This window comes from Solanum dulcamara, chromosome 9 (assembly GCF_947179165.1).
Source record: "Solanum dulcamara chromosome 9, daSolDulc1.2, whole genome shotgun sequence".
Classification (NCBI taxonomy): domain Eukaryota; kingdom Viridiplantae; phylum Streptophyta; class Magnoliopsida; order Solanales; family Solanaceae; genus Solanum; species Solanum dulcamara.
The window spans coordinates 18,318,395-18,340,129 of NC_077245.1; the positions used below are offsets into that span (position 1 = coordinate 18,318,395).

General features: G+C 33.3%; 2 protein-coding genes across 2 annotated transcripts; one reads left to right on the forward strand and one right to left on the reverse strand.

The window, feature by feature from the left end:
- Positions 1 to 3,746: 3,746 nt before the first annotated feature.
- LOC129902503 (leucine-rich repeat receptor-like tyrosine-protein kinase PXC3) lies at positions 3,747 to 7,370 on the forward strand. Its single transcript, XM_055977764.1, has 2 exons — positions 3,747 to 6,499; positions 6,797 to 7,370. Exons 1-2 carry the CDS (start codon positions 3,952 to 3,954, stop codon positions 7,102 to 7,104), a joined length of 2,856 nt encoding a protein of 951 aa, XP_055833739.1. The 5' UTR covers positions 3,747 to 3,951; the 3' UTR covers positions 7,105 to 7,370.
- Positions 7,371 to 8,123: 753 nt separating this feature from the next.
- Positions 8,124 to 16,599, reverse strand: LOC129902512 (dihydrolipoyllysine-residue acetyltransferase component 5 of pyruvate dehydrogenase complex, chloroplastic). Its single transcript, XM_055977801.1, has 6 exons — positions 15,549 to 16,599; positions 15,026 to 15,217; positions 14,842 to 14,929; positions 8,912 to 8,982; positions 8,725 to 8,808; positions 8,124 to 8,598 (listed from the first exon to the last, which is right to left on the reverse strand). The coding sequence occupies exons 1-6, from the start codon at positions 16,413 to 16,415 to the stop codon at positions 8,494 to 8,496; spliced, it is 1,407 nt and encodes a 468-aa protein (XP_055833776.1). The 5' UTR covers positions 16,416 to 16,599; the 3' UTR covers positions 8,124 to 8,493.
- Positions 16,600 to 21,735: the final 5,136 nt, after the last annotated feature.

Genomic DNA, 21,735 nt, shown 5'->3' on the forward strand with positions numbered 1-21,735 from the left:
AATAAAGGAGAAAAAGTCCCCAAAAAGAGAATAAATAAATAAATATGAGTCTTAACCAAAAAGAGATGCTACATCATTTTTCTTTTATCTAATTTTATTATATATATAGATATAGATTATTTTCTTGAACGAGTGAGCATTTTTAACCCCCCAAATTATCAAAGGTTAATGGTGATTAATTGTTAATTACTTGATTTAATGATTCAAAAACAAAGATTTATATGAGATACATGCTTTGGTCCACCAAAAAATGTTATAATATGTATTATGTGTTTTCCATCTTAAAAAGGGGAAAAAAGAATCCTTGAAAAACGCATGATCCACGACTTCACTTTTGGAAATAAATATAAGATTTAATACGTAGTCAATTGTTTAAATTTATCGAAATATTTTATTTAAACATCAAATTAAGTCTTGTTCTCATTAAATACCTTTAATCCTAATCAAGTGTTCTAATTAGATATTTTTTATTCAAATTCTGAAGAAAAAAAATTGGCGTTTGTTTTCATTTATTTATTAGATAGTTAAGTTCACCACTTAAAATATGTCATATCATTTAAATATATACATTAACCTCAAGTAGAAAATGTCGGAGGTTTAACAGCTTATTAAGATGAATGCATATAATTAAAAAAAAGCCATATTTTATGTGTTTAGCTTAACTTACAAATAAACGATTGAAACACACACAAAAAGAAATGATCAAAATTTGAATCGAAAGTATCTAATTAAAATACTTTATTAAGAGTTGAGTTGCTCAATTGAAACAGAACTTAATTCGAGTTCCTAAATAAAATATCCTGACAAGATTTTTTTTTAGATTTAAAATAATGAATGTAAAATAATATTTGTATGATCACAAATTTTTTATGAAGGTTAAAACAAACTAAAGGTAAAATTATTTTCGAACATTACGTATCGTTACTTTTAGAACGACCGAATAAGAAAATGACATAACATGAATTGCATTGAATCTTATCTTTTTTTCTTATTTCTAAAAATAATTAATTTTAAATTATTTTTTATTTTAAAAGTCCAAGATAAAATCTATTATTTTTTTCATTTGATTTTTAATAATAAATATTTTTTAAAAACTACAAATACTCTAATTAAATAAATATTTAATTTATTTTAAGATATAAATAAAATAAATAACATAAAAATATTTTTAATTTATATTTTTTTCAAGAGCGTGTAAAAGAGAGATACAAAAGTTGGGGCGTGTATGTATGACAAAGGCTGACCAGTTCAAATCTTTTGGTACAATTTTTCAATAATGCATACGCGTTTTCCAAACTTTCCATTTTCCATTGGTCAAAAGTGGGATCCACACCTTGTGGAAATAAAATTGAGTTTATTTTATATTTGATTGAAATAAAATTATATAATAATTTGTCTTAGAATAGTTATTTTGAAATTATAATATTATTTTTATTTTATATTAAAAGTAAAATAATAATTCTGATAAAATTAATTTCAGAATAATTTGTTCTCGACCAACCAAAGAGGCAGTGTTTGTGTCTCTATCTCTATAAGTCAAACAAACTATTTGGAAAAGAAATGCAAATTTTCCACAACGTTTTCTGCATGCTTACCTTTCCTTTTGCGAGGCAATTTTTTTTTGATTTTCTTATCGCTCTATAGAGCTTTAACTAAATTTTAATTGGACACTGCAAGTCTATTTGGGGGTGACGCTTCTAATAGATTTTTTTTTTATTTTTAGTGTTCGAACTCGATATCTCTAATTAAATGTAAAATAATTTCATCACTGCACTATAATTCATATTGGTAATTTATTTATTTCTATAAAAAGAACAATGAAAGTAACATTTTCCTATTTTATCAACTTTTTAATATTTTTTAAAATTATAATTAAACAAAAGGTACTGTATATAATGTCCTTAAAAATTGAAAATAGTTTCTAAAGTATATGAAAAGTTATTGTTTTTTTTTGTTTTCCACCCGATGTCTAGAGTCCGTGGAGCCCCGACTAAATTTGAATCGTGCACTGTAGGGACCATTAGGGGGTGACACTCCCAACATGATTTTTTTCATTCTCAGGACTCGAACTTGAGACCTCTGATTAAAGGTAAAACAGTCTCACCACTGCACCACAACCCATGTTGGTAAAAGTTATTGTTAATTAAAGGAAAAGAAATGTTACACTCTCTAAATAATACCCCTTCTTTTTTAATTTCCTTATCTTATTTTTCTATTTAATCTATTTCAAAAAAAATATTTTTATTTTTTGATAATTCTTTAATTTTAAATTTTTACATGATATGTTTAAAATCATACTATTTAAATCATATTTTGATACTTACATATTTTTTATTTAAAATTACAAAATTATTTTTTTATTTTCTTATATTACTAATCAAATCAAAATCAAATAAATAAATTAAATTACTATATGACATCCTACATGTATTATGTCATATATGATACGTGTATCCTACGATATGTTTAAGTATTTACTCATGAATATTCAAAGTTAGAGGACATAAATGTCCGATAAAACTAAATTAAAGAGCATATATATATATGAGACCAAACCAAACTCAAATAAAATTTATTTCTTTAATTAATTTGATTCGATTTGGATCATTTTTATTAAAGTGGAGACACCCCTAGTTGAAAATACACCCATGGAGTGTGGCAGTGTTTGTGTCTATCTCAAACAAGCCATTTGGAAAACAAATAAATGCAAAATTTTCACAAAATTTTCAAATAAATACGGACATCATGAAAATGCACACATAAAAATATTTAAGGTAAAGAAGATGAAAGTTTTAATTTAAGAATGAATATTGAATAACTAAAGCTCGCAAAGAAAATATAAAAAATTAAATAAAAAGAAGGGTATTTTTGTAAACAAACAACATATTCTTAAAATTTATACAATGCATATTATTTTGAATACTACAAATCAAACATTCAATAAGAAATAATCTCAGCATAACTTATTCAATCATAACTAATCCCAACATAACTTATCCCATCATAACTATTCAAACCAAACGACCCCTAAGTGTGACTATATTACATAGATATGTTATATTAAGAAAATATTTATCATCTATAGCAATAACATTTCTTTTCGCTGGACACTTATAATATATTTATGATACAGTTTTAATATATATTACAAAGAACAATTTAGAGAACACATATAATACAAATTTTATTCATGGATAATGCTTTTATGACATATTTTAATACATTTATAATAAGTTTGTCAATTTTTTATCAAACAAGCATAATATATTTTAAAACACTTATAATACATTTATATTGTATCCATAATTCAGTTTTAGTACGTAGCAAATTTATTATAGTATTGCTATAGATGATAATAAATAAAAAAATATCGCTAAGATCAGTACTTATTTATTAAAAAAATACTCACCCCAGTAATTTTTCCACTATAATTTCTCTCTTTGTGCCGCAGTCCATATTACCAACATGAATTATGGTGGAATTGCTTTCTGTTGGGAGCACCATTTCTAAATGAGTCATGCAATATGTGATTCAAATTTAATCGGACTCTGAATATCGAGTAGGAAAAATAATAATAGTAGTAATTTCAGTCCATATTTTTTTTTCAATTCCCTCCATTAAGAAATCCTTTCATAGAAAAGGACAACAAAAATTAAGGTTGTTGCCATCCCCCTTCCCTCATTAGTCTAGTCCACGTTTTTATTTTCCATACAAAAACAGTAAAGTCCAGTCAACGCCCCCTCTCCCCACGTCCCACTCCCAACCAAGTGCCTAACAAAATTTCCTTTTTCTCCATTCTTTCTCTTAGCATATATGAAAACAACACTTTGTCCCCTCATTTCACCTGAGCTCACAAAGTATATGCAATCTTGTAAATAGATTTTCTTGATACCCCTTATCATTTTCTTGAAGTTTTCAAGCTTTCTGATTGTCAAGCCAAAAAAAATAAAAATGAACTTAAGGTATGCTCCCCATATAATTATTATATTCTTTTCTTTTTCTCTTCAAATGGTGTTTTCCCAATTGCCCCCAAATCAAACTAGTGCCATGAGAAGTGTCTATGATCTGCTTCAGAATGATACTGGTTCTTCTTTTGTATGGAATGAGACTGATAAAACTTCAACCCCATGTTCTTGGAAAGGGGTTTCTTGCAATTCTAATAATTCTTCCCTTACCAAAATCACCTTTTCATTGTTCTCTATTTCTAGCTCTGAATTCTTACCTTTTATTTGTCAAATTGATACTTTGGAGTCTCTTGATGTTTCCCAGAACTTTTTGAGCTCTATCCCAAATGGGTTCATCACTGGTTGTGGAGGAATTAGTGGCTTGAAATTGTTGAACTTTAGTGGGAATAAATTGGAGGGTTCTTTGCCTACTTTCACTGGTTTTGGAAAGTTGGAGTCTTTGGACTTTTCTTTTAATGACTTGAATGGGAAAGTTGACTTGCAGTTGGATGGATTGAATTCACTCAAGAGTTTGAACCTTAGCTATAACAGATTTAATGGTTCAGTTCCTACCAGTCTTGGAAAGTTTAATTATCTGGAGGAGCTTCAACTTTCTGCAAATTTTTTTCAAGGTGAATTCCCCACCCAAATTGTGAACTTTGGCAACTTAACTTTGATTGACCTTTCTCTAAACAATCTATCTGGTGTAATTCCTGATAGATTAGGAGAACTTCCCAAATTGAAAGTCTTGATCTTGTCAGCCAATAGATTGAGTGGCACAATCCCACAATCCCTTAGGAGTATCAAAACACTGACACGTTTTGCTGCGAATCAGAATTATTTTGTTGGAAATATACCCCTTGAGATAACCACATACCTGAGGAATTTGGACCTAAGTTTTAACTACTTAAATGGTACCATCCCTCAAGACCTCTTATCCCCACTGAACTTGCAGTTTGTTGATCTAACTTCCAATAAGTTAGAGGGACCTGTTCCTTCAAACATGTCGGTAAATTTGATCAGGTTGAGATTGGGGCAAAATGCTTTGAATGGGTCATTTCCATCTGCTTCCTTTGAAAGGCTTCAAAGTTTGACCTACTTGGAACTGGACAACAACCAGTTAACTGGACCAATTCCTTCTGAATTGGGGATGTGCCGAAAATTGGCCCTTTTGAACTTAGCCCAGAATAAGCTGAGTGGTGTTATTCCTGTTGAGCTGGGTGATATGTATAATCTTCAGGTACTGAGTCTTCAGTCCAATAACCTAGTTGGAGAAATTCCAAGTAACATTTCACAGTTGAACAGATTGCAGAAGCTCAATGTCAGCTGGAATTCGTTGACTGGTTCCATTCCAAGTTCATTATCAAGTTTGAGAAATCTCACAAACTTGAATTTGCAGGGAAATAAACTAAGTGGTCGAATTCCGGTTGACATTAGTAACTTAAATGTGCTGTTGGAACTCCAACTTGGTTTGAACCAACTCGGTGGGCCTATTCCAGAGATGCCGTTGAGTTTACAGATTGTTTTGAATCTGAGTCACAATCTTTTTCAAGGACCTATACCAAGTAGTCTTTCTAGATTGACTTCACTGGAAGTTTTGGATCTCTCTTACAACAGGTTCTCGGGTCAGATTCCAGACTTCCTGGCCGGAATGGGAGGCTTGACTAGGTTGGTGCTTTCAAACAATCAACTTTCTGGGGTTGTTCCTAAGTTTAGAAACTTTGTCAGTGTTGAGACAGCTGGAAATGGGAATCTGATCTATCCTTCCCCAGTTTCTCCACCACAAGCTGCTGTAAAGAAGAGAAAATCAATAGTTGTTGCAGTTGTTGTCCCAATTGCAAGCGTAGCGACAATTGCCCTTTTCGCGGTGATTGCTATTTCAATCTCTAGAAGATATTACAGGATCAATGATGAACATTTTCACTCAGGAGTAGAAATTTCTCAATCCCCTGTCGTTCAGGGAAAGGTTTTGACTGCAAACAGCATTCACAAGTCAAATATAGACTTTTCAAAGGCCATGGTAGCAGTGTCTGAGCCCTCAAATGTTGTGTTCAAGACAAGATTTTCAACCTACTATAAAGCTGCTATGCCGTCGGGTACAACCTATTTTGTCAAGAAGCTTAATTGGAGTGACAAAATATTTCAGTTGGGAAGCCATGAACTATTTGGGGAAGAGCTAAAAAATATCGGAAAGCTGAATAATTCAAATGTCATGATTCCACTAGGCTATCTTTTGGCTGCTGATAGTGCTTATCTCTTCTATGAATTTGCCCCCATTGGCGCATTGTATGATGTTCTTCGTGGTAGCTTGGGTTACTCGTTAGATTGGGCAAGTCGTTACAGCATAGCTATTGGAGTAGCTCAGGGTTTAGCTTTTCTTCATGGATGTGACACGGGTCCAATCCTCCTCCTCGACCTTTCCAGCAAGAGCATTCTCTTGAAGTCCCAGAATGAGGCTCAGATAGGAGACATTGAACTCTACAAGGTGATGGATCCTTCTAAGAGCACAGGCAGCTTTTCTGCTGTTGCTGGTTCTGTCGGTTATATTCCTCCAGGTAATGAACTACTACTTGGTTAAAGTTTAAGATCATTCAACAATAATTTGTCTTAACTGCCATACCATGCTTTAAACTCATTTTTTTGTGTATATTCTTCATATAGTTATTGTTGTTTACAAACCCAAGACTTCATTATATCCTCCCAACATGAAACTGAGTTGAACTGTCTTTCGATATCTAAAGTGAAAGAGTGTGTCAGTATAGCTTAGAGAGGGAGCATTGGATTAAAATGTAACACGAGAAGCCTCAAAGTTTAGCATATAATTAGTGATGCATTTCCTTTTTGTGTTACAGAATATGCATACACAATGAGAGTCACAATGGCTGGAAATGTATATAGCTTTGGGGTTGTCCTGCTGGAATTGTTGACAGGAAGGCCTGCAGTTAGTCAGGGAACCGAGTTAGCCAAGTCAGTGCTGAGCAACTCTGAGAAGCACAGCAAGTGGGATCACATTCTGGATTCTAGCATTTCTAAGACATCGCTCAACGTTAGGAGCCAGATGTTAGCAGTCCTCAAATTGGCTCTGGCTTGTGTCAGTGTATCACCAGAAGGCCGGCCAAAAATGAAGAGTGTGCTTCGAATGCTTCTCCATGCAAGGTAATCGGACGTCAAAGGAAAGTTAAGGAGAAAATAGCCAAGATGGTTTTCTTCTTTTTCTTTTGGGGAGGAGCCACAAGTGGTGAAGGTGTTGTGAGCTATGCAGAATATGCCAGTTTTGCCAGTTTATACATATTAATGTAAACATATAGATATATGATGATGATAGTAGCTACATAACTTTGAATATGATGTTAGTTATCATTGTAACATAGTCCCTTTTTCTTGTTCATGTGTAATATATATATATAAGAGGTCTTTGGGAATGAATCCAGTTTGTATTACAAAGCTTCTTTAAAAGACCCTCTTAGCATACCAATCTTTTACATTTTCATGTTTAAAGACAAACTAAGTAGGCATTTGGACAAGCGATTTGAAATTGGAGCATTTGAGATTTCAAATCGTGATTTCAATTTATTTTTTTTTAAAATATAAAACTTTACCCATAAAATAAAAAAATCATTATTTTAAATCTTGAAAAGAAAAAACTCATGTTCGCTATGAAAAGAATGTCGATACCATATGAAAAGATTATATTAAAGAATAACTAGTTAATACTTTTATTGACTTGTTGATCTTTATAAAATTATGTGTATTTAAAAAACTGTAACTGCAAACATTTATTTATAAAAGAAACACAGAGATGTGCAACTTATCAATTTGGCGCCTTAGAATATTTTAAAATCTTATTTATGAACTATGATTTGCCTGTATAAAAATTGATTTTTTTTATTGTTTTTGTAACTTTTGAGGTTTTCATATTTATGAGAAAAAAAATATAATTTAAGAAATTCAAATTACATGTTCAAACAAAAACAAATTAATCTGATCTCAAATCATGTCCAAATGGAGCCAAGTGTAGAGCTCCTTTTAAACCTAATTGAGTTTGGTTGCAGCATTTCTTCATCTGTACAGAGCATCTGACACAAAGGGAAGGTGCAGCCACAGCCCTTGTCTTAGGTATTTTCCTTGTGGAACCTCATATTAAATTCCATGTTGAAGCATTAAACTGGAAATAAGGAGTTTTATAATGGCAATAGTGAACTGCAGATACAACTGAAATTGCAGAACACTCTTAAATATAGAATCAATTGAAAGTTTTGCAACATTCTTTGCAACAATATTTGAATGATGAGACAACAAAGAGCTCATCATCAGGCCATAATTTATGGCAGCCATGAAAAATATCCTCATGAGTTTACACTTCAACAAAAAAGAAAAAAGATTAACCAAGCGAAAAAATGACCTAACCATTCATTTCCATTCAGCTTCTGAATTATGATACTTCAGATGTTATAGAATCTGATTTTCTGTTCACTCCATGAAGCTCCTGGCTGAGACTCAAGCAAATTACACTACAAAAGACCTAATTTCCCACAATGAGGACAAGAGCCTAGAGAGTAAGGTCTTTAGGGTCCTCAATTATCTGTGCTAAGGTTTGTAGGAAAGAAGCCAAATCAGCACCATATATTACTCGATGATCAGCAGTGACATTGACCTGAAATTTTCAACATTTTATAGCTTAAGCATCAACAAATTGATAATTGCACAATCCTAAGCGTTTATTTGAGAAAAAAGAACTAGCATGCCAAAGATTAATAGCAAACATAAATCATCACTCTACCTGCATTTGGTTTTTCATGCCAATTCGACCATCTTTGGTGCCAACAAGTGTGGGTTGAGATGCTCCTACAGCCATAATTGCACCCTAGACAAGAGTTGAACCAATGTGAGAAACAATACCAGAAGTATTCACATATCAGGTAGGAGACAATATAGCAAACAGATGAGTATTTACGATTGGGACTTACAGTTCCTGGCGGTAAGATGGCATCAAAACGGTCAACACCAAACATCCCAAGGTTGGATAGAGTAAAAGTGCCTGCAGTACAAATCCCAACAGCCAAAACAATCAAACTCCTAAGCAACAGATGAAAAACAAGAACCTTGGACATGCAAAAGCAGAGAAGTCAGCTGGATACAAAAATGAGCCTAAATGAAGAAGTGGGGATTCATATAGCTGACCTCAACTTGTTAGGGACTAAGGCATAGTTGTACTGCAAAAATTAAAAAAAGGGAAACATGCTAAACTCAGCTAGCTTAACTGATCTCCCGGCATGGAGACAAGAAATAGACATTCCCTTTCTCATATTTCAATATTTGGTCAATAGGCATCTTAGCAAGGTAATTGATTTTCATTTTACCTTCTTTCTCTGTAAGGAGTCATGAGAATAAAATAACACTCTTTGATTGAGTTTATCCGAGTCCAAACAAATTATTATTTCAGTGCAGAAAAATCATGCCAAATTACAACAAAATGGCCTAGTCTCTACTTGCAAGAGGAGATAATGTACATGCTTCCAGCATAAAAGCATGAACAGCTATGTAATCATTTGCGGGCTATAACATCACATAGCTCTAAATAGTCATGCAATTTATAGTCTACAAGATTATTGTTGGTACGCAAAAACAATAGGAGACCATCGAAAAAGTGTAAAGGCATAAAAGTAAAAGATATGCTTTACCAATAACAGAAAATGGACAGAAATATTAAACAGATTTTAAAAAAACAAAAACAAAATGGAAATTAGCATTCTGAAGATTAGAACATGCCCTAGAAGAAGGGATATTGATAGTGTTACAGGGGCCAGGAGACTAGTGACGAGAGAAGTTGCTTAGGGACCTACGGAGCTAGTGACAAAAGCAGAGTCGATTCATATTAAAACCAGAAGAGGGAATTCAATGTCAATCACCATCTCCTTGGCACACATGACGGCTATCACCTCTACCACGTCTTCCTATAACACCCTTTTCTGCAGATTTCCACCTCCCTTGGCAGTTCAAGTGGCCCACAATTGGTGAAAGTAGTTCCAGGAATGTAGAATAATAAAAATACAGTAGAGATTTTATTAAGGCAGCAAGAGTCTTCCAGGGGGTTACTAGCTTAGCTCACAAAGACACTCTTGCCAACAAATTGCCGGGCTTAGCATTAACTCGAAAAAACTTATGCACTATAATAAAACTACTAAAAATATTCAACACTCTACAGTCATAAAGATCAGCCACCCCTATTTTGAAAAAAGAAAGAAGAGAGAAATTACCTAGAAGAAGACATTTATTACACCACAATATTTACAAAGGTTACAAGATGTCTTCCAATTACCACAAATACAGTACTACAATTTCTATCAAGGGGAATTGAAATAACATGAATAGTCTTACACACATAAAGGGCATAAAAACTAATGCAAGTAGTAGTGGAGAATCTTTTACATTATAGGTAATGGACAAGTCATAGGAATTGTGGGGATCTGTTCATGAACTAGTGAAGAGGTCATAAGATAGAGTTACTTTTACGTCAAACAAGACATGGGATTACCCTTGAATAATGATTTGTATGGCATGGGATGGTAGAATTTTATGACAGTGTGTGAAAAAATTGGCTTTTATGGTAAAGGAAAAAAGAATAGTGATTTGCGTGGCATGAAGTAGTGGAATTTTATGGCAAGATATGACTAGAAAAAAGATAAAGGAAAAACATGAAGACAAGAAAAGATAGTGGTCTTGAAAGAAGGGGCTTGGATTCTAATGGGAAATTATAGTGTTTAATAACTTGTGAAATTTTCCTGAGTCTACCACTCTTCGTCATGTTAGTCTTTTAACCTTTGTTTTATTCCCCAATCTTCTTATTTTTTTGCTGTTGTAAATTATCTTTTTGATGCAAGGAAAAGAAACCGCAGGGAATTGGGTTAATCCAGGAGAAGAAATCTCGAGGTAGAGGGTAACTAAATCAGGAGAATCTAAGATTTTAGTTGAGAGAAATTATAAGAAAGAGAGAAGATAGGTATTTCTATTCATGAATCACAAATGTAGCATTACAACTCTATTTATACTCCCCTTACAATCATTGGAGTGACTAGCTAATAATAGCTGATTAGAGATATTCTGACTAACTTGTAACTGCCTAACTAACTGTGAACAGTGTTAACTAACTAATTGAACAGTAATAACGACTTTTCAAATTTTGTTTCTTCTCGCTGATTCTCGATTGATCACATCTTCTCCTTAACATTGTATCACTTTTGTCATGGTAATTCTTCTTCCGTATTCCCTTTCAAACCTTGTGGTGAATTATTGGTTGGACCATTTGAATTAATCCTAACAAATTCCGTTGTATCAATTTTGTTTGGGTCTTGAGAATCTTGAAAAATTTGCATATAACTTCTTGCATGCTTCCATTACATTTTCCCAATAAGGATGATTAGAAGTACAATTCCAACTCCTTTCTTCTTTTGGCCATATCTCCTTTGGGATGCACTTGTTCTGTTGAAAATTATCCTCTGAGATTGTCCTTGTGGTATCAGAGCCAAGCCCATTAGTTTGTTGTTTATAAAATCAACAACAACATACCCAGTGAAATTCCACAAGTGGGGTCTGGGAAAGGTAGGATGTGTGCAGACCTTACCACTATCTCATGGGGATAAAGAAGTTGTTTCCGAAAGACCCTTGGTTCAAGTTGTTTATAAAATCATGTAGGAAATATCTTCATCTTCCAAACTTGTTCATTCTCTTGCAAATATTAATGTCTTCTACTCTTTCAAAAAAACCTTCCAAAAAAATATGACTACTTGAATGAAATTGATGTCCTACTTGAAGTGCAAAAGGCATCATCCATGTCCTTACCTCTTATAACTTCTTATTTTGCTTTTGCCAAGAAGTAATTATCGCCATGGATCCATATTCATTCCTTAGTCCAACACAAGCTCATAGGAGGAAGGGAATATGTTGTTGCTTCAAAACTTGATCAACATTCTATTCTTGCAACTCCAGAAGAACAATTCTTTTTTTTTTTTTGAGATAACCAATTTTGTTTTTTGAGATAAACTCCAGAAAAACAATTCATCACCTTGCAAATTCCAAATAATTTTCCTAGACAATGGAAAACTCATGGTTTTACTCGTATTCACTTTGGAGCTTTCCGAATTGCCTTATCCTATCATGGGAGAGAAAAACATATATCCTAAAGAAGAATATTCCAAAGCTCAGAGAATAATTTTCCAATAGAACGGGTTCATCCCAAAGGAGATATGGCCAAAAGAAGAAGGGAGCTGGAGTAGTATGCAATTTTCCAAGGTTCCCAAGACAAAAAAAAAATGAAATTGTTCCTGCAGCAGAATTTGCTAGGATTAATTTAAATGACCCAGCCAATGCTTCACCAAAAGGAAGGAAATCCAAAGGGAGCTCTTTTGTTGGCAAGGGTGCCTTTGTGAGCTAGGCTAGCAACCCCCTTGTAGGACTTTTGTTGTCAGAATGAAAACTTCACTATATTTTTTATCATTCTACGATCCCCGCTACTATAGGCCTTGTGGAAAGACCAGATTAAACATATCAACTCAAAATGTAATGGTGTACGGTGGTTCAAAGATCCATTCACAGATCATTGTCCATGGGACATTAAATATTCTTGTCAAGAATGCTTTGAAGATCCAATTGAAGAATCTAATGAGCACTGGAATTGGAGAGAAAAGAAAAGAAAAAACAAGAAGGCATTGAAGAATCTAATGAGCATTGGAATTGGAGAGAAAAGAAAGAAAAAACAACAAGGCCATGTGGTATGCTTCATCATCCTACCCTACCCACTTTTAAGGTTAAACTTGAAAGTTTTAAGTTTGACTTCCTTGATGAAATTTGAAAGGTTTAACCTCATTCAATCGTTTCACCTCCTTTCTCTTTCAACCTCAGAAAATGTTCAGAAAGTTGGATAAACAAAAATAATTTTGTTTTGAGGACATTATTTGAGATTGTATGCTATTATCTCACTATTATAGATATGGTCCTATAGAAATGTCTTGCTTAGCTTGAGCATTAAGCAACCATGCAAGAACATATGAATCTTACCATATCAAGTTGCAGGTAAGTAATATCTTGCAAAATAGAATCTTAACTCTCTGTCCAACTCCAACTAAGGAAAAATAATAACCAGAAAGGCCGGATTTTCGCTGGAAGTAGGAGTTGACACCTATTAAAGAAGCAGACCAACTATTACAATGAATAAAAAGTACTCCTTCCATTCCAAACTTAAATGGCAATTTCTCTTTTGTGATATCCCAAGAATGATAGACATTTTTCTTTTAGTAATATTATTTATACCACTTTCGAAAGTTTTAAGAATTCAAATTTGCTTAACTAATCAAATTAGAACTTTGATATGGTCTTCTCCGTTATACCAAATAACCGGTCGGATTTACTGTTTACTTTTCCTAGCATGTATACATAGATGATACACGGTTATACACATATTCTACATGGATTGTACATATACAACACATCCACTGGCTATTTCTAGTTTAAACGAGAGAACGAACGTCTATATAGGTTAATTCTTCTATTTTCTTCGGTTACTCATCATCCCAATTTTGGTAGTCCATTTTCTATTTGACAAGATTATTACGAGAAAAGTTGAAAACATGATCTGTTAAGCATTTGTTGGGGAAAATGTGGTGTCTTTGTCTTTTGCAATTGTGTTCTAATCTATTTGACTGCGGTCAGCCAGATTAATCCTTTGTATCCATTCTGCTCTCCCTTTCATTCCAATTCACTTTATTAAAAATCGATTAGCAATTGAGGTGTATTAAAAATAGTAAACAGGGATCCCATGAAACTCTTTTGTGGTATATAAAATGTTTAAAAGTTCTGATATAACAAATGACAATATTTCACAACTAAAAGAAACAAACAAGTATTTTGAGAGGGAGAGAGGGTACTACATAATTTTATAGATAAAGTAATTTCCTTAAAATTTTATCTAATTAACATCTTAAATTTTAAATCCAATCAAACAGAATTACATAAAATCAATATGGAGGGAATTTTCTTTTTAGCTTCATCAGTCTCTCCAACAAGTGCCCATAACAACATTTACACATGCATCAGCACTATGTAAAGAATAAATCTCCAGCAACACGAGAACATCATGATGCTAAACCATACTGGAGGGGAATCACTTATTTGTGGCTGTGAAGCTATGCCCCCATGTACATAAAGTGGAACAAAAACTCATTTTACTAGCAGTCTGGACTTGACCCACTAAAACAACAATTTTAGTATTTTAAGCAGTCAGAAGTACCAAATTCTTCTTTTCTGAAGTTGGACCAAAAAACTTCAGGAAACAAGTCCTAGCAACACCCACTACTGATTAAAACAAGTAACCAACAATTTGTTCTATGTTGTAGCCTCGGTTCATAAGGTGGCTAAACCACCCGTATTGCATGAGACTGGGTTAGCAGGAGTACCTCAATTTCTCAATTGGAGTTTTGGAGGCAACTTGGCTCAAACAACAAACTATAACTCCAGCCTTCTGATGATCAGTTACAATTTCTCCAATTCAAGGAGACGGGGAATGCACATACGGAAGAGGAGCTTTGAAGAAACATTAATGCTATTCTCATTTCTCCAAATATACATGTCTCTAGTAGCAGACCAACTCATATCTCTTAATCAGTTCTAGGCATGTATCAATCTACTGAGTGAGTGAGAGCCTTAGTCATATGGACTTCAGAAATAAGTATGTAAACTAATCCAAATAATAATCATTTTCCACGTTAAAAAATCTAGTTCAAGAAAACCACCCTATGTAAAGACAGGCAAATGCAGTTAACAATATGATCAGCTAGTGATAGGTATGTAAACAAACACCTCTATCAAATCAAAGACTGTTCACTCATTAAATGTAATAGCATACCCGTGGTGTATTCATGGGGTTGAAGTTGCTTAGCCCGAGCCTTATCAACCAACTCCTTCCATTTCCTTGACAATGAGTATAAATCAACCTGGAAGGAACATTTAATCGAATCAATCACCTCCCGATAACCCGAGGAAGGGAGACCATGTGAAATCAGAATATTAAAAATTGATTCCAAACTAACCTTGTCAGCATCCTGAAGTACAGGAGTAATCAAGCCACCATCTATGGCCACTGCAACAGCAATGTTAATACTGCTGTTATATGTGAAACTCTTCCCATCTCTACAACTAGAGTTCACAACAGGATGTTTTGCCAATGCAAGAGCTGTGGCTTTTGCCAACAATGCTGTCATTGTCACTCCTTTCGACTTGATCTACAAATCACACAAATACATTTAGGAACTGAAATGATGAAACTGTTTATCTTAAAATTTACTTAAACATAATCAAGGTGGGGCGTCTAGACATCTAGGAACTAGCATAGAAGATCCACTCCTATTTGCCTATTCTCAGAGAAATCTTATCCAAAAGAAGAAAGTCTAGATATTGCTGTTACATTTCTCTTAATGATTTTCAGTTATAACACTTCAGCTTGCATTTTCAGCTTATCTAAAGTATGACAGAGAATAAACTTCCACAGTTTATCCCAAAAAGTCCAATTTTTTAACAACTAATCAAGGAAATAATATAAAGCAAAAACCATACCTTCTTGTAGAGAGCATCAAGGGCATTAGTAGTAATAGTATACCCCACTCTAAAAGTTGGAACTGCCAAACTCTCCAGCATATTTCGACTCACTGCATTCTGCATTGTCGTGAATGGCACAGTCGTCCCCAATTCTACTGCTGGAGCCGCTGGTGCACCACCACCACCACTTGGCTTCGCCGCTGCAAACACCTCAGCAGCAACACCAATAGGAGCAGAACCAGCTGCTGCTTCAACATCCTTTGCCACAATCCTCCCATTAGGCCCACTCCCAACCATTCCCCTCAAATCCAATCCCAATTCCTTAGCCAATTTCTTAGCATATGGTGAGGCCACCACTCTCTTCCCTCCTTCTGATGCCGGGTGTATCGATGACGCCATTATCACCGGCCCAGCATCAGAAGATGATGATGAAATTGCAGCCGGAGAAACCTCTTCGGTTACAGTAGCAGCGGGAGTTTCTTGACTGGAACTAGAAGTGGGTGTCGGAGATTGAGATTTCGCAAGAGAAATTTCATCTTCAGATTCAGCAAGAAGAGCAATTGGAGAACCAACAGGTGCAGAACTACCTTCAGGTACAATGATGGTAGCGAGATACCCATCATAGAAAGATTCAACATCCATATCAGCTTTATCTGATTCAACAACAACAACTGATTCACCTTTAGCAAGTTTATCACCTTCGGTTTTAACCCAACTGATAATCTTGCCTTCAGTCATAGTAGAACTAAGTGCTGGCATGAAAATCTCACGGATCTTGGATTCAACGACATGGGTTTTACGCAAATGGGTTGTTAGAAAGACGGAAGAACGGCGGAGGGTGGTGGGTGTGGTGGGGATGAAGGTGGATTGAAGGAGATGAGACATTTTGGGAGAATTGATTTTAGGAATTAAGGAAAAGAAAGGCGTAGATTTGTGTGTGTTTTATGGGAATGGATTTCTCGAATGCATCGAAAGAGAAAGAGTGGGCGGAGGATTCAACTACATTACCCGTGGATTTTCGTGAGCAAATATCAACTTATTTATTTTTGGTTGTTTTGACACTATGGAAATGGGAACTATAAATTTGGCCCCCAACTATGTTTTTTTTTTCTTCTCTATAAATTTTAAAAAATAAATAAAATAATAAAAATAATAAAGGAAGTCCAAACTCAAAATTTACTTATAATAAATAAAGTAATATCGTTCTTTTTTGTGTTCTATTGAGAGATTGGAATAATATTAGGTTAACATTTCTAGATAACTAGTCATATTGTTATCCAGGCCGACTTGATGCTCCTCAAATTTTTATAAAGAATAAATTATATATTAATTTTTTTATGAAAAAAATTAATTATTTATGATAAAAGTATATATTTTATAAAAAAATTATATTATATTATTCTTTTTAACCCAATTCAAATAGAAAATATCAAGAAAATGTTGTTTTGCCTTCTTATATTCTTTATTTTATTCTTTTAAACTCCTTTTGTACTCGTCTTTTTCATTTTTTTTATGAGTTAGAGTAATAATCTATCAAAAATATGAATTAATAGTCAAAAAGTGCTGAACAAAGTGAATTGGAAATTATTTTCTTATATCTTCTTAAATTTTCAAACATTACAACAAGCATATTAAAGTGTTGACCTATTTATCAACTTTTTGAATCAGATTCGATGGTTCTAACTATTATCTTTACTTAAAATTTGTCAACTTATTACTTATGAAATTATGTTAACAATTCATATAATGATTTTTTTTCAACGTTGAAAGGATAGAATCTTATCTAAAACTAATAGTTGGAAAAAACAAATGAAGAAATCACTTAAAAAAATTATCAAGTAATAATTTGCATCTAAAAAATGTAAAAAAAATAATAATTTAAATAAATATGTATAAAATTCATTTAGATTTTAGGCATTTACTTAAAATCTCGCCTTAGGCCTCCACATATATTGTTCAGCCCCTAATTGTTACTCATTAATTGTTGTTCCGTACTAATATTTCTATTTGATCAGAATAATATCAACTATTAATATATTAACAATATCAAAAGTTATTCAATTTCGCCAAAATGTCATGTCTAACAAAATCATTTTCCTATAGGGTTGCACCTAAGATATTTTTATAGAATAATAGAGATTTTAAATTAAAAACATACCGTCAAAGAAATAATCACCTATATATACATAATAAGAAGTATATTTACAAAAAAAATGACAAGAGTTTTCAGTTTACTAAACATAGAATGAGTTTTGTTACAAAACATACCAGAAATTTTGCGAAAGACTTGAAAATAGCCGCTCAATATTTCATGTATGACCTATGTATATCTTGTCCAAGCCTTGAAATTTTGCTCATATTTTTTCGTGTATAAAATTGTATAGAATCGGATGACAAAAGTACATCTCGCTCAAAGCGTATAATTTCGCTCACACTTTTTATGTATGAAACTATATAGAATTGATATGAAATATATATATATATCGCATAAAGCTTATAATTTTGATCTAATTTCGTGTGTATGAACTATTAAATTGGTATGAAATATATACATAAATGTATAAATTTTGTACAAAGTTCATGTCAAATTTTTGGAATACAATTACGATAACATTGTATACAACTTTTATAGAATATTCATACAAATTTAATACAATTACAATAAAATACAAAACTTAAAATACAATTTTCATACAAACTAAACATACAATTATCAGACAATTTTAATACAATTTGGAATCTCACTTTAAAATTTGAGGGGGGAGGGGATACGCTTTGAATCTCGCTTAGGATTTCAAATTTTGCTTACAATTTTGTGTATAAAAACTATATATATATACATGTTAGATTTCTGAAAACTTAATATAACTACAACAACATCGTATATAATATTCATATAAATTTAATACAACTGCAATAATATACATAACATAAAAAAATGCATTTTTACACAACTAACCATATAATAATAATGAACAAAATCTTCAACAGAAGAATGGTATGATTTGCTCTTGTCATGTCAAGTAATATATTGTTGAATTGGACTTCAAAAATTAAAGTCCACAATTTGATGATAACCTGTCGTAAGGAAAATATTCGTGTTAGATTGCGACAATTCTGCTAAAAATAGATTATATGTACTTAACAACTCAATTTCACTGATGGAAGAGATCTCAAGGAATTTATGATGAAGTTCCATATTCAACCTTCGCATCACTATCAGTCAATCATATCTGAGCAGTCGCATGCTAAATTTTTATCGAGAAAAAATTCATCAAATCATATTCACTTTTCTATTTTTAATCAGTGATTTAATGTAAAATTGCATCAATTTTGAAGATTTTATAACGACCTAAACCGTTGTTATCAAAGACACCTTGAACGAAATTTCAAAAATTCTTTAAAAATATGGACAATTTCAATAATTAGGTACACAACAAAAAATTGTAGTTCAAATTGATCCGGGCGGACATCAGCTCACCATAATGAAAAGTTGCTCACTATGGCTACGCCGCTACAGTGGGAGTGATAGAACCAGACCCTAAGTAAAGCGAGATCTTTTATTTTTCCTCCCACCTTTCATTGAGAAAACATTCAAGGGTTGCTCCAAAAATTTCTCCAAGCCACTTTAAGCTTGGGAACCACGGAGGGGAGGGATTTCAGCATAAGGAAAGTTAGAACCTTAAAATTTTCGATCTATGTTCGTTAGAATTCGCCCCCACGGAGTCGAAAGTATGTGCTCAGAGCTTTTCAACAGTGTATGGCATCTAGGTAGGCTAGGTTTCCTTCGTTTAGTAGTTAGACCCATTTTTACTCACATTATATCTTGTGGATTATCAGAGATCGTATGTATGAGCCTTCGAGCACGAAATCTAAATGGTTGAATGTGTGGTTATTTGTAATTGAGGCCGAGTATGAATTGGCTTAGTTGATAGGAGGCTCATAGTTTCTTGGTTTTCCGTCTAGGTGTTACGTTTTGTCAACTCCTCGTTAGTATGGTGTGCATGAGATATGATTAGGAAAAAGAAAGAGCATAATGTATGATGAATATTGGATGTTGTTTACTTGTATTTACAAAGACATTGCATATCATTGTGATTATGGTTGTGATTTGTGTGACTAACAATTATCTCAGGTACCACACCTGGTACAGATATCTATACGATTGGATCGGATACCACACCAATACAGTTTATTAACAATAATTGACTCGGGTACCCCGACGATACACTAACAGTTATGTGGGTCCATGAGAGGATCAAATGTACTTCTTTGTACTGTGATTATTATCTGTTGGTCCCTGACTGATCAAAAATTGTGTTTAGATTCTAGGATGATTCTTGTGTAGATCGGGTTCACATATTAAACATCGTAGATGTTGTCTTAAGGATCCTTGGTTGCCCAGATTATTTAGAAGTGTAATTGATCAGGTATGACTTGTCGTAATGCTAAGGTGAGAAGTGTTGTTCATGTTTATGGTGCATATTAAACTAAGGTGAGAACTGAAAGTTCGAACTATGTTACAATTTTAATTACAATTGTAAGTATCTGTTTTGCCAAGTGGTGATCACCTGCTCATATTTTATAAAACTAGAGCGTTGTTAAGCCATAATATTGACTGGTAGTTGGCTTAGTCACTAACTTACACAGTATTGTCAGTATGGACGGTCTGGAACACATATGATAAAGGATAATTTGGATCTAGGTAGTTTGATAAGAGTTCGATAGGTGGTTTACTTATTTGATTAAGGGTCAGGGTATTGACACGAGGGCTTGAGGTAGAATAGTACACTGGTTAACAAAGTTGCCTTGAATTTTGAGGAAATCTCTATGAGATTGAAGGGTTAGGTTGTGATATGATAAGCATAATGGAATGGCCTAGAGGGTGGAGTTCAGTGACGGAGCCACATGTACGTTGACATCCCTTCATTCAAAAATTACATTTTGTATCTAGGTAATTGTTTTTTATGTATAGACATATTACATATTGACATTCTTTGATTGCTTCATTAATTTATTTCTTTATATTTTGACACCCCTTAGTGAAAATTCTAGCTTTGTCCCTGATAGAGTTGGCATAGAAAGGAGGTGGGGAGACTTGCGATGGGGTGTATAGTATCCAAGGTTATATTAACAATAATAAGAGGGGTGATTGAGTGGATTTGGGTCCTAACTTAATCTTCAAGTTTCATGTTTCTTGACTATTTGCATGATATTATGTGGTTGATTTGGATCGATCGATAATGCCTACCAGTACGTATTATTTGTACTAATACTACTCTTGCTATGTCGCTTAGCATAGTCTGGTTGCAAGATTGGTGATGTTTCTTAGATGAAGATGATGATGGTCTCCGACATCTTCTACTCATCTTTCCTTATTTTTCAAGTTGTGTCTTATTTCTTTCATAAATTATACTCTTAGAAGCTTTTGTACCTATTCAGACTAGTTCCATTTGAAGAATTTCATAGTATTTTTAAAAAAGTTCTATTGTATTTCTCAAAAGTTTATATTAAAAATTTAAATATAAAATCTTTATGTATTTGGATAAAATGAATTATGGTGTTTTTAGTTATTCCGCATGACCTGTTTTTAAATGGATGAAAAGACTTTTCTACCGAGGTGTTAGAGTAAGTGTTCGCACGGGTCGATGGATTGGATCATGACAGATTGATATAAGCAAAATCATCAAAAAAAATTACTTCCTTCACAACATAATGTCACATAAGAATCGTGGCTTCGCATTTTAGGATTGTCTATCGTAAAATAGTTTCACACAATTTTTTTCCTTTTTTAACACTTTACATATAAATAATTTTTCTTTTAAAAGATTAGAGGAAGAGATAAGTGAAATTAAAATTTTGATCACTTCAGCTCAAGTAATTAACATTCATGGCATAATTTAAGTGTATCATTTATCCATAAATAGAAGATGACAATGTTGTAACTAGGCTGGAGAGATGTTGATCCCTAGTTTTAAAAAGCCAAACAATGAGCTCCAAACTTCCTTGCTTTCAAAAAAATTGTTTAGACATAGTTGATATATAATATTTTTTAGCACGATAACATGAAAATGAGTGCTCTCGATGCACAATAGCAAGGTCGTGATTGTGAGTGGAGATTGCTTCCTGATGGCCCGTCGTCGGCAACCACCACCTATACACACACCCAAAATAGTTAAACCTGCTACTAGTGAAGCTCAACAGC